Source organism: Lepisosteus oculatus, chromosome 5 (genome assembly GCF_040954835.1).
Source record: "Lepisosteus oculatus isolate fLepOcu1 chromosome 5, fLepOcu1.hap2, whole genome shotgun sequence".
Lineage (NCBI taxonomy): Eukaryota > Metazoa > Chordata > Actinopteri > Semionotiformes > Lepisosteidae > Lepisosteus > Lepisosteus oculatus.
Window position 1 is genome coordinate 59,243,090 of NC_090700.1, and position 13,013 is coordinate 59,256,102.

Genomic DNA, 13,013 nt, shown 5'->3' on the forward strand with positions numbered 1-13,013 from the left:
TGGCTTTTATCAGTCACAAAGGAACTGATACTCTAAAAGCACAATAGGTTAGTGTTTGATCGATATGTAATACTTTTAATTAGCTACTACCAACCAAATGGGCTGTGTAGGCCTCCTTTGAAACCTCTCTTATGTTTCAGTTTATATTAATTTTTGTAAGGTAAACCTACACTATACATGTACACCGCTGTAACCTAGAAACTCTGGCGTTTGAAACCTTAAATGTACTGTAGAAGGCTGTAGCTGATTAAGAAATGCAAAGGTGAAAACTAAAAAAACTTTGACTCCAATCGGTCTCACAGTCTCCCCTTTTGAATGTCATTGGCATTTTTCCCCTAACTGTAAGATGTAAATACAATGTGAAAACTGATGGATCATATACTGTGCATTGGCCTTTGTTCACAGTGGAAGTAGACACGACACATTGTGTATCACTGAGGTTTGTTGAAAGGAAACAGCTTCATTCAAATCACCTGCATTGTTTGCTTCCAAGACACAGTGGGATTGGCTTAGTGCTGGCTTCCTTAGCTGCAAGCATAACAAATGTCCAGGTGAAAACTTTCAAAACCTGACCTGCAGCCGATCTCACAATCTCCCCCTTTTACGCCAACCTTTTGTTCCAGTTTCAGAACCGACAGAAAGGTGAGATTCTCTGATGTCTGGTGTTTGTGTATTTCTAGAAGTAGAATGAAGTCCTGGATGATTGTTTAGCCTGGTAACCGGGGCGTGCATTGTATAATTTCAGCTTGTTTTCTCCTCTCAAAATCAATCTTTTCATTTTTTTGTCTACTTGTTTCTATTATATATTACTGGAATGTATTATAATGGCCGTTGTCAGAAATGATCACGTCTTTTACTGTTGTGTATCCTTCACAGTGATTGCTTTTGCCTTCAGATACCAGTGTGGACAAGATCCATTTTGCCAAACTAATTTATAAAGTACAGCTGTTGGCAACTGGTACAGTTACTATCTGAAATTGTGCTGTGAATACCATATCATTTTAATCTTTCTCATGGGACAAAAAGTAAAAAAGCACATGCCTTTTTTGTAGATTTTTGTTACTGCCCACAAGTCCACCCCTGGACGGGCAGCGATGCAGAGAAGTCGTCTCAAGATCGAGGAGAAGGAGCTGGACTTTGAGTTTGAGGTGGTGAATGTTCAGTTCAACGAGCTTGGCAGTTACGTGCTGAGGCTGACCGTGGAGAACCCCCTGCTGGAGGACTGTGGGACTGGCGTGCAGCTGAGGGTCAATGATGGTGACGTCCTCTACACCAGCACTGGGACCACTGATGTCATTGAGCAAGCCAGCCTGGATGAGATCTACACCTGCCTTCGCTACAAGTTTCTCTTCACCCTGCCCAAAGGTACTGCAAGCATCCACATCCTCAATCCAGGGTGATTATTACATCGTTGTGTGCATGAAAGTACAGTATGCAGCCATGTCTTAACTGATTGTCCCCTGATCCTTTTTGAATTTTTATTATGTAATATGACCTTAATTACCTTAATGGGTAAAATTACCTAATTGGTAAAAATTGTTAAATGGACAAGCTGAGACCTCTTTCCTATTCTTAAAAATATGGAGATTTTAAAGAAACCTTTCTGTAAAACCTGCTGGACTTGGGCTGTTAATGACCAGAGTTGGATCCACTACACCCCTGCTATAGTGTCAAAGAGTCCTTTTTTTTAGCCAAGTAATGTGAGTATCTTAAATGGATGAATAGGCTTGAATGCGAGAGTCGTCTTTCTACTTTTCAGCGCCAAATTAACCTGGTTGTTATATGGATATTTTTTTTGGCTGAGGCTGTGGCTTTGTGTCTAGGTGTACAGGCAGAGAACAGTGTGGTGCCACTAGGCTTATGAATGGTTTTGAAGACCTAAAACTGCTAAATGTAAACGTTTTAACTTAAGTGGCAGTGAGTTGATTGCTATGGCTGAAAAAAATAAAATCAAAATGTCCGACAATCTGCTGTATGACTGATTTAGAAATGGATAATTGTAACCTAAGAAGAATGAAATATCAGATAAAAGTACAGAATCTCTACTGGAGTGTTGTTTGCAGTTTGTTTTGAATAAATCTGGCTATGAATTGATATTCCTGATCATTTCAGCCATGCATCTTAAATCCATTAAAAAAAACTGCTGGTAAGATCTTGCTGCATTTCTCTAGAATATATCACTACTGACAAGTTCCTCTGTCTCTCACACACACCTTACAGGAGAGGTGAGAGCTCCTCTGTGTTATAACGAAAAGTTAATTAATGCATGTCACTGCTGTTTCAAGAAATTCTAATATAACACGCTTGTCTGAAATGGCTGTAATTACATGGAACACCTCTGAACATGTTCACTAACGAGCAGTGCTTTTTAAAAATAGAATAATTTTCAATATTTTTTCAAATCTGTATCCCTGTATGAAACGTTGTTTGAATTTGAACATGAGTTACCCAAAAATAAATTTGAGAAAAGATTTAGAAATATCATATTGGGGATATTTGGAAAGTTAAATGGTTAATTGGTAATAGTTAAAATATAGGGAAATGTGATAATATTATTTTTTTATTGTCCTCTGAAATCTTCATTTTTGTAATGGCAACATTTTTAAGATCAATCGTCTGGTGTAAAAAGGTGTTTCTTGCCAGAAGAAAATTGCGTTCAGAGATTTTTTGCAGTTTAATTTTTTTTTTTGCTGTCGTCTCCAAATTTGATCTTGTCATGGTTTAATGCGGGTCTTATGTAAAGAAAAAGAAATATGATTATCGCAATAAATATTTTAAAATGGTTCCCTTTTAGCTTAAAAAATTCACATCTGACTATTGCTTCATGGTTTATGAATAGCTCCAAGCCTCGAACTTGAGAAAGTGAGACACAGAAACTAGATTCACAGACCATTAACGGGCTCCGTTGACTCCTCATCCTGACCAAACAGATGCAAAAGATGTGGATCCTGATGATTTTGTCGGATGCTTGCTTTAATTCGGGAATTTGGAATTGGAATTCCAGTTTGTGTTGGTTCTTCCTTGTACATTTCCAGGTTTCTGCAAGAATGATAAAAACCACGACGTCAGGCTGAAGGTCGAGGCCTTGCGGCTCACAGGCTTGCAGCCGAGCAATGGCACCAAATCCGGCGAAGCTTTCTTCGCCATCTACCCGCGCACCAACGCGCCCCGCAGCAACCTGTACGCCCGCCGGGACGAGGAGCTGTACCAGTACAGCGGCATCATGGCCCTGCTGCGCGTCCACACCGACTACCTGGCCATGCACTGCGGGCGGCTGGCCTACGCCGTCTCCTTTCACGAGTCCAGGCCGCTGCCCGAGGGCCGGGCCAGTGCCTCCCGCATGCCCTCCATCCAGGAGGAGGACAAGGGCGGGGCGCCTTCACCGGGTCCCTCGACTCTCCAGGTGCCTCCATTAACCCTCGGGCCCTCCCAGTCCCCGTCCCCCGAAAACACCCCGCCTCAGCCCACGGAGCCTGCGCTTCCTCAGCCTCCAACTCCCCAGGTAGAGAAACGGCCCCACTTGAACCTGCTCTGAAAGTGACCAGTCCCGCTGCGGTTGTTGTCGTGTGTTTCCTGCTCCTTTTCTGACTCGGTCTCCTTGACTCACTGTATTCGGTTGAAAATTGCCCGTGACACTCTGGTATCTTGGGAAGTGTATTCCAAGCAGTAACTAACTGGACTTTTGGTTTTCTTTCCTTATTTTGTAATTAAACACAAGACAAGTAAAATGTCTGCTTTGCAAGAGACCCACAGTATATATGGTTCAAGAGTGTGAAATTATGATGTGATATTACTGACAGAAAAATACTGGTCCCTCTTAATTGCAAGTTAAATGTGCACAGCCACGTCTTTTTTACATTTCTACATTCTTCTATAAAGTATGAAAAATCTGGTATTTCGTTCCTTTGCATTTAGGGCTGTTTTCCTGCACAGTGAAAACACAGTTGTCCCGACGTGTTAATGGAGGACTTTCTTTTCTGTCAGTCTCCGATCCAGCATCCTAGCCCAGCGCCTGTCCAGCAAACTGACCCCGAGTCAAATATGAGGCTGTCCCCTGAGCCCAAGCCTGAGACTTCCAGCGACAGCCTGCCTCCCACTCCAAGGAGCAGCCTCTCGTCGCCAAGGCAACACGGCGCGTCCAGCAAGGCCAGCCTGCACTTCCCCTCCCCAGAGGAGACGCCCGTTCCGAGCCCCACGCCGTTTCCTGCAACACACGTGAGTGATGGTATACCACTGCTGGAATATGAGTGCAGTAAGAAAAGTTTAAATACTCAGATTATTTGTTTGAATATTTAAATATAAAGCCTGGTTTGGAAGTATCCTAGTGAATAACCATGACATTAAGTTTCTTTCCTGAAGAGCTCTGTTTAGGAACATAAGATAAGACTTTATTGATCCCGAGGGGAAATTGATGTAAATTGATGAACACATACTGTATGTGTTCTGTGTTTACAGAAACATATATTTTACCTCTAATGCCTCGGTTACTAGCTCTCGTAATCAGCTTGAAGTGGTTGTTGGGGTTGCCTTTGGGTTGCATCATTCGAATCCCAGCATAGGGTTTTCTGCTCCAGTCTAAAGAAGCAGAGTCCTCTTTAAAACGGCTCAGAGTTTATAGGGCTAAAAACAGATTTACAATGGCCTCATCAAGTCAATGCAAATGTATCAGAGTTGTTTATTCTAGTGAATAATCAGCATAGCTCATGCGTTTGTATAACTATGCAGAGCACTTCACTGTTGTAATTATCTTAAAGCTCAGTGTGGGGAATCTACAGTACTCTGAAGAAGGGTCTTTTTTATTCAGGTTATAACAACGTTCAGGTACATTCATCTCATACATGTGGACTTCAGACATTTCTGCTCATTTCATGAATGGGTACAGTAGTTGTGATTTTTGTTTTATGTGCCCTTCATGTGACTTGGACAGCGGACAGCGAAAACCGGAATCCTTAACACGTGCAAAACTCAACACTGTGGCACAACAGAATTGCTTCTGTGACCTCGGAATTAAGACAGGACTTATAGACGCCTCTAGGGCTCTGTGGATCCTGTTTGGAACTGGCACTGCGCAGCTCTTTTCATTCCACGGCCTAAATTGTAATCAATGAGGCTTGTGACACTCGATTAGAAATTAATTGGATTGTGTGTATTTTTGGTCAAAGGCTGCTTCTGGAAGCCGGAGCAGATGATCAGACTCGACATTTGTAATGCTGGTAAATTGAGTCGTCCGTTTTCATTCCAAGCATTTAATAAACCAGACCATTTTGTGGCTCATCTGAGCATTCTTCTTTTGTTGATATCACTGCATTCCTTCTCCTCACTGTTGTATCCAAGCTACAAAATATGTAAAATGTGCATCTGCTAGAAGACAAAAGCCTTTCAGCATTCATGGAAAATTTAATTTAAGTCATTTTTGGACAGAAAGTAATATTTTTTAAATGTAATGGTGCTTGCCCCACCAGTTTTCTGTGTTCTGCCCTTATCAAGTAATGTTATGGATCTTATTAAAAATTATGTATTCTTACAGTATATCCCAAAATTAATTGATTTGACTTAAATGTAATGAAATTATCTGCTCATAAAGCATTAGCATTAACTTCCCTCAGATACAGAATACTTGTTTTTTTTCCTTTATACCACGTGTAGATGTTTTTTTGGGCAGAGTCACAATGAATTGAAATGATTAGTTATGTCTTAGCAAGAATGATCATACTACATTACAGCGTTTTCATCTTCCCGTGCTTTACTTTTCCAGTAACTGATACAATAGAGATAAAACACAGGCAGGAAATGTAATTGCTTTCAGGACAAAATCAGCCTGCAGTGCAGTATTTATAGCCGTCACAACATATATTGACCGTAGGAATTGTGGACAGGGTCAAGTGATTCACAGCCGAACAAACACTATTCAGATTTTGACAGAGGGCCCAAACGTTGTAGTCATGACATCAAAGCATGATTAGATTCTCAAAATGGCCCCTGACTGCCATGTGAAAAAAATCAATTGCAATCAGCAATGGGCAGTTGCTATTGTGATGTTGTGTAGGTAATAAGGAAGGATGAGCAAGCTGCAGTACGTACAAGCCACTTTTATCTTGGTTACCTTTTGTAGACCCAACAAGAGAGATCTACTCTCGCTCAGATCATTGAATATCTAAGGAGTGTCTGACAGGTACAAATCTTCGGAATGGTTATTAAACCAGCAGCAATCAACAGCACTTCAGACAAACTGTTGTACTGTGCTTCACCTGCCAGAATTATGCTGGGGAGGCCTGACAGGCATTGTGAATTGCAGGCAGACGATGACAGGATCTGAGTGGAGATGAAATTGATTTCCTCAAATCCCAGACTAATGGAGACATCACCTGTATTTTAGTTCGTGCCATCCTTGCTGTTTCTGTTGTTATTAATAACTTTAAAAAATAATATGCCTGTGTACTCAGTCAAGGCTTTAAGTAAGTGTAAGTGTTTAACATCATGCACTTGTTTTTCTTTTAGAAATGGCCCTGCAGTCTGTTTAACATTTTAAAAATGTCACCATCACATTTGGTGATAAATGAACCTGAATCTTACACAATTTAAACTGTAAACTGGTGTTCAGTGTTTAAAATTCTAGGTTATTGGGCATAAAATGGCACTTGAACTACTGCCAGATAATGGAGCACTATGAATTTCATAATGTGGAATATTTGAAAAAGCATTAGTTTTACATTGGAATTGGAAAATAGCTCTTTTGAAATGCAGTCTTTGAGTTTTGTGTTTCATTGGAGATGCAGCATTATCTGAAATCTGCAATAAACCTCATGTGGAATACCAGAGGAGGTGCTTGAGTCTTACCCAAAGTCGTCTTCATCGTGGTCAATTATGGACAGGCAGCACTGTGGTGTGCAGTCCCCACCCCCTGAAAACACCCCAGGTCGTAAGCTCTTGGATTCATACCGGTTCGCTGTCTATGTGAATTTGCACGTTTTTCCCTTGTTTGGATGAATTTTTGCAAAGGATCAATTTCCTCTCACCCTCCAAAAACATACTGGCTGGGTTAACTAATGTTAATTATCCCTCTGTTGTGGTGTATGTGCCCTGCGATAGAATGGAGTCTCATCCTGAGCATCGTCCCACTTTGCACTGTATTATTCTAATACAGTCTCTGGGCTACTGCTACCCTAACAAAGAATACGCAGTTTTCTGGTGATGGATGGTTGTAATCAGAAAGGGCATTTGTAAAAATCTTTGACAAAGAACAATGGATTTTAAATAGTTTCATTACATTGTCAAGGGAGGGTCAGCTTTTGAATTGGATCCTAAACATTTTAATTGCATATAAATTGTTTTTTGCACTGATTCGATCAGAGTATTTTCTTTTTCTTAAAAAAGCAGATAAAAGACTAATGTGTGCAATTGTTCTCAGAAGCAATCTTGAATATAGTGTACATGTCTTAACACAGATCCCTTGGTATTTTATATTCTCTAGTAATATAGAACTGTAAAGAAACCCGAGAGTTGCTTTGCCCTCATTATCATACTAGAGTTGTGTTGTGGGCATTTAATACACTGGCACTCCAATGCAAGTGTATGAGCCAATCTCCCGCACTCATCCTGCACGTAGAGCTTGTAAACGAAAGGCTGTCTCCGTTGTATTTCATTCTTAAGTGAATGTCAAACAATGCTCCTATGTGGCATTTTTATGTTTGGCAAGGGAGGGCCACTGATTAATTCAGCAGCCGCACATGAAGAGCCCACCATGTGTGTGACAGGGCCAGTGGTGATTCTTAACGAGGACAATCGCCGATGTGCCTCGTCCTTGGTGAAGAGATTAAAGCCCGAGTTTTTACAGTGACTCTGAGTGATTAGTCCTTAATTACTTTTCATTTGGTGCCGCATCATTAGTGTGTGGCGGCTGGGCTCATTAGGTTTTGCTTGTAAGACAGGATGGAGGTGCATGTGGCAAAGAGCGCAGATTCAATGAGCCCAGACTGTTCCAGCTCCAAGTGCTTATTGGAAACGCGCATAGGCTGGCTTGAATTGTAAGGCATGAGTTTACCCCCAGGTTGGAGAAAAGAGTTTTTCGGTCACCAGGAAACCAGTGTTAAAGCTTTTACTTTATTCCATTAACTCATCTGTGCTAGAGATCTTGTACTGCATTGTTTTTTTATGAATCCTTCAATGAATCGGGTTAAATATATCGGCATGCCACCCATTCTAAAATCAAATAGTCATAGAATTATTTTACTTTTACTCGAGTTTAAACCGCACACTGTTTTTTTTAACAGGTGTAATTAGCATTATTTTCTGTTTTTAAAATTTGCAATAGTTTTTTTTTTTAACTGCACCCAATTGGGAATTGGTAACTGTCTGAAGCCTTGGGACTCCAGCAGTGACTCCTCTGTCTTGCTGGCAGAGAATCATGCAAGTGGACGAGCTCCTTTGACACTGAAAAACTAAGGTTGCAGCTGGAAGAGGTGTTAGTGGGGCCAGCAGGGGGCGCTCACCCTGCAGTCTGTGTGGGTCCTAATGCCCCAGTATAGTGACGGGGACACTGTTCGGTAAAAAGGTGCCGTCCTTCGGATGAGATGTAAAACCGAGGTCCTGACTCTCTGTGGTCATTAAAAATCCCAGGACGTTTCTCGAAAAGAGTAGGGGTGTAACCCCGGCGTCCTGGCCAAATTTCCCATTGGCCTTTACCAGTCATGGGCTCCTAATAATCCCCATCTATGAATTGGCTTCATAATCTGTTCTCTTCCCCACTGATAGCTGGTGTGTGATGAGTATTCTGATGCACTATGGTTGCTGTTGCATCAATGTGGGGCTGCGCACTGGTGGTGGAGGGGATCCCCATTACCTGTAAAGCGCTTTGAGTGGAGTGTCCAGAAAAGTGCTATATAAGTGTAAGCAATTATTATTATTATTATTATTATTATTATTATTATTATTATTATTATTATTATTATGATTATTATTAGAGCCATTCCTCTTTCGGCACATTGCAAGCATCAGACAGAAGAGAAGTGTCCAACCACAGTGGAGATTCATTTTGTCGTGACGTTGCTGCAGGAGGTTGAGAATAGAAACCCTTTGCCACAGCTGGGTAGTGAAGTAATTAAAAATGGCATTATTATGTAGTTTCCATTTAACTTTTTTTTGTAGCGTTAGTACAGGTTTGTTCCTGCATTGTGCCCATTGTTGGTTAAGTGGTTAGAATCTGGATGGATAGCACAGGCTTGCACTTCTGTCTGAAACAAGGAATGGGATATCCAGCACATGAGAAGATCACAATGTAGAATATAGAGTAATATTAATGTATATGGGATAAATCCTTAGAACTTCCTTTTTGAAATTATTTTATTTTGGTTCTTTTAATATATTTGTGTGTTATTTGCCAAGCAATATGGACTTACTGTAGAGTAACAGGGCAAAGGGCAAAATTGGTATTTCATGTCAAAAACATAGGAATCCTTGAGTTTATCCAATACTCCTGCCCATAATGTGAAAGACTCTAATGAGCAGACGTATCGGATAAATCCAAGGATTTTATCCAGTTGACTGACAAAGACATGAAAAGCCAACTGCGAGATTCATGTCCTTGCGATTTTCATTTTCTGTATCTAAACGTTTGCAAAAAGCCTTAATGTAGGGACACAAGGCAATCTGCTTGCACTTTCCCGTTTCTTCTCTGATTAGCAGCGCCCTTGGATGAATGGGATGCGTTTCGATGAAAATAGAAACCGTCTCTCTTATCCTGGGGTTGAACTGACCTTGGCAGCAGTGTGTGATGCAGGAAGCTTTCAGGCATTGCTCACCCAAAGGCCTGCGGAGTGTGAAAACAATCCTGTTGCCATAAAAGAATACTCTAATAAATTAGTGCTGTAATTAAAACAGAGAATTTACAGTAGTTTTCTAGTCTTTTCCCCCAGCACTCCTCTGCTTACTGATTGTGTGCAGCAGGCCAGCAGGGGAATATTTTACAGGCCTGTGATAAATGAGGGCCTGCCAAAACCTTCAATATTGTGACAGGTTGCTGGCCTGTGTGTGCCCCTTAATAACGAGCACAGAGTGAGGTGTAAATACAGCCTGCTTTGCCACAAGCTTGTCTCAAGTTCTGGTAAACCAGGGATCAGGGAATATTATGTATACATAGACTCCTTGGCCATGTGAGAACTGAGAGGCCTGGAGAAAACCAGGCCTGGATTGTCTTGATAACAATAAACAGGTGATTTTTGAAAATAATATTTCCCAATGTGGAATAACCACTGTCAATGACTAAGAATGTTCAGATTGTAGTTCACAGTATAAGCACCAACATAAAGGCCACTGATCTGAGACAGCCTGAAATGCAGTGCATTATTTTATTCGGCTGCCCAAAACAGCTTTTAATGTGCAGTTACATTTGCGAAATATTTCTATATATTTTCGATGGAGGATAAATAGTGCTATTTGTTACAAAACAGACAAGATCATTAACAGCAATGTGTCTTGGATGCCTACCATTCTATTGAACCCAATGTTAAGCTATTTATTAACTGTGAGCACAAGTAAAACATTAATGAAACACATTGCAGAGATGAGGATTCCTTTACTTGCTTTTTTCCTCCACATAAGAAACCCAATACAATGCATTTTAACAAAGATAACACAAAATGTAAGACTATTGCAGCTAAACATCTTTTATCTTAACTTACTATATCTAAATAGCTTTGTTTGTATTGAACTACGCAATAAAAGCCAAGAGAGTGAACATAGCTTATGTTCACACTAAAATACAATATTTCCTCTCAGTACATCACCCACGGGCTTTAAATTTTGCCTGTTTTTAATTCCATCCAAAATGTATACCCAACATGGCTGGATAATATAATTGCTATTAAAATGAGGGATTAGTAAGTACATCCCTGAAGGATACAGTTTTGAAAAATTAATAGGGAGGTCTAGGGAATTTCAATTAATCTTTTCATGTGCAAGAAAAAAATCTTACAATCCAATGCTGGGCTTTTTAATAATTTAGGGCTTTGCTTTGGTCTGAAGAGATGCGTTAGAAAAACTGCCTCTCCGACATGTGTCTGATCACAATTTAACGGCCTAGTTAGTGAATTGTGTACTAGAAAGCAGAGTACTTGTTCTTTATAGTCTTTCCGTTCCCCTATTTCCCACTATGTATCATTTGTAAACAGAGCAGGGAAGCAATTTATTTACTTGCTTTAACAAACGGTGAAAAGTCCAGTGGGATATGAGTATGAGAATTTGGGAATCCACTAGTGAAAGTCATCTTACACCTCTGACTTAGTATGGTAACAGTCTGTTTGTTTGACTAGAGTTAATGATGGGTATGGCATAGTAGCTGTTAAGGAAGAAATTATTTTAGCAGTGTGTTTCATTAGAGGTATTTGTCATAGAGTGTCTGTGCTCTTTGAGTTCACAGCCTGGTTGCCCTGGTGACTTACGACAGACCTACTATGCTAAATTTACTAAAGGTCAGTTTATAGTCCTGAGTTTTGACTCAGGAGAGCATTTTTAATTTAATCTCTCCATGTCATTATTTCACTTAAATCTTGATTATGGTTTTACATGTTTTTTTTTTATTCTAAATGGTATGAAATGGTCGTGTTCTATTATACTTCGTGACCAGTGAAAATCTGGCTTTAAAAAAAATGCTTTTCATTACCCTGACCTGGATGAAAGGGTCTTACTTTCTTTCTTGTATAGCAAATGTCTATACATTGCAGAAATCTTTCTCACTCGTTCCCTTGAATTGTATACTTCAGATTTATCTAAATAACTTTGCAAAATTATGCTCAGAGGTCTTCCTGTATTGATCCCTGCATTAATGTGTAAATTGCGTGCCATGTGTGATGTGCCTGTTGCGTATTGTTTTAAATAAATTGCTTGCACAACACTGCCATTTAAAAGAGCTGTTGTTTATTGTGGAAGACCAGAGCCTTTTGTTATATTGAAAGATCACAAGAAACAGCAAGAGAGGAGGCATCACTCTTTATTTGATTGAAAATCATTTGACTAATTTGAATTATTTCTGTCCAAGGCTGGGACACATGTAGAGATCTTTCACTTTTCTTCAGAAGCTGTGGGCTTAGATATGTCTATGTAAGAAGTCAAAGAGTTGCTAGGGGCTTATTCTTGACATGCAAAGGAAATCAGAAATAGTAATACCTTTTGTGTGTCATGTCTAAGATTAATTAAGAGATTAAAAACGTCTCAGGGTTTCTAAGTAGAATTAAAAGCATTCAAGAAATGCGTAATTGTTGCATGACCTAAAACAATTGTTGATGTTAGTTTAACAGGTGTTCCATTGTACTTTTTCAAAAGGGACTCGCTGTTAAAAGAATGCTTCTCAAAGATTAAAAAGGTAAGGAACAATGCTAAGCAAATTACAAATTACTTTTCTAGCCTATTGCTTATGAATCACAGTTGGAAATGGGATAATGGTTCAGTGGTGCCTTGGTCTAGTTCTCCTGTTAGGAAAAGCCTAATGGCAAAGGCACACCTGGCTTTGTAAAAGTAGGTTCTCTCAATGAAAGCAAATTAGATGATAAAAATAAAAATCTTGAAAAGTGCAAATACAAATTGCGCGTTAGTACATTATTGTGGGCTATTAATAATATTTGACAAAACACATTTCGTGGTTCCAGAAAATTACAGGATATCATGAATACTGTTCAAGCAGATTGTTGTTGGGAAAATTAATCTTGAGCTTTTTGCATTCCCGTCCTCCTCAAGATGATCCGATACAATTAAGGAGAAGTGTGATATGAAAGCGCTTTAAAATTCTCTAAACACAATCATCTCAAAGGGTCTGCAGTCACTGTTGGGCCCCATAACATTACAGTGATTGATTTTGCAGAATATTGTGGACCATGCTGCTATCATCTGGGACAGGTGTAATCAGATTTCATGGCATTGCTGTTTTATTGCTGGGTTATTGCCTTTCAGTTGAGAAGGCTTATTGCTTTGTAGCAGTGGCAAGCTGCAGTCTCCTCCATAGAGGAGCTGACCTCAGAGCCATA

At 40.0% G+C, this 13,013-nt stretch overlaps 1 protein-coding gene across 2 annotated transcripts in view; it reads left to right on the top strand.

Moving 5' to 3' along the window:
* Positions 1-535: 535 nt before the first annotated feature.
* ccdc33 (coiled-coil domain containing 33) overlaps positions 536-13,013 on the top strand; it is a 99,110-nt gene continuing 86,632 nt past the window's right edge. The window contains exons 1-4 of one of the 2 annotated variants that reach the window (XM_069190741.1): positions 536-642; positions 1,053-1,365; positions 3,036-3,502; positions 3,985-4,215. In XM_069190741.1, the coding sequence (XP_069046842.1) occupies positions 1,095-1,365; positions 3,036-3,502; positions 3,985-4,215 (969 nt within the window). In that variant the 5' untranslated portion in view covers positions 536-642; positions 1,053-1,094. The remainder of the gene's footprint in view (positions 643-1,052; positions 1,366-3,035; positions 3,503-3,984; positions 4,216-13,013) is intronic. The other variant, XM_069190740.1, reaches the window with a different exon arrangement.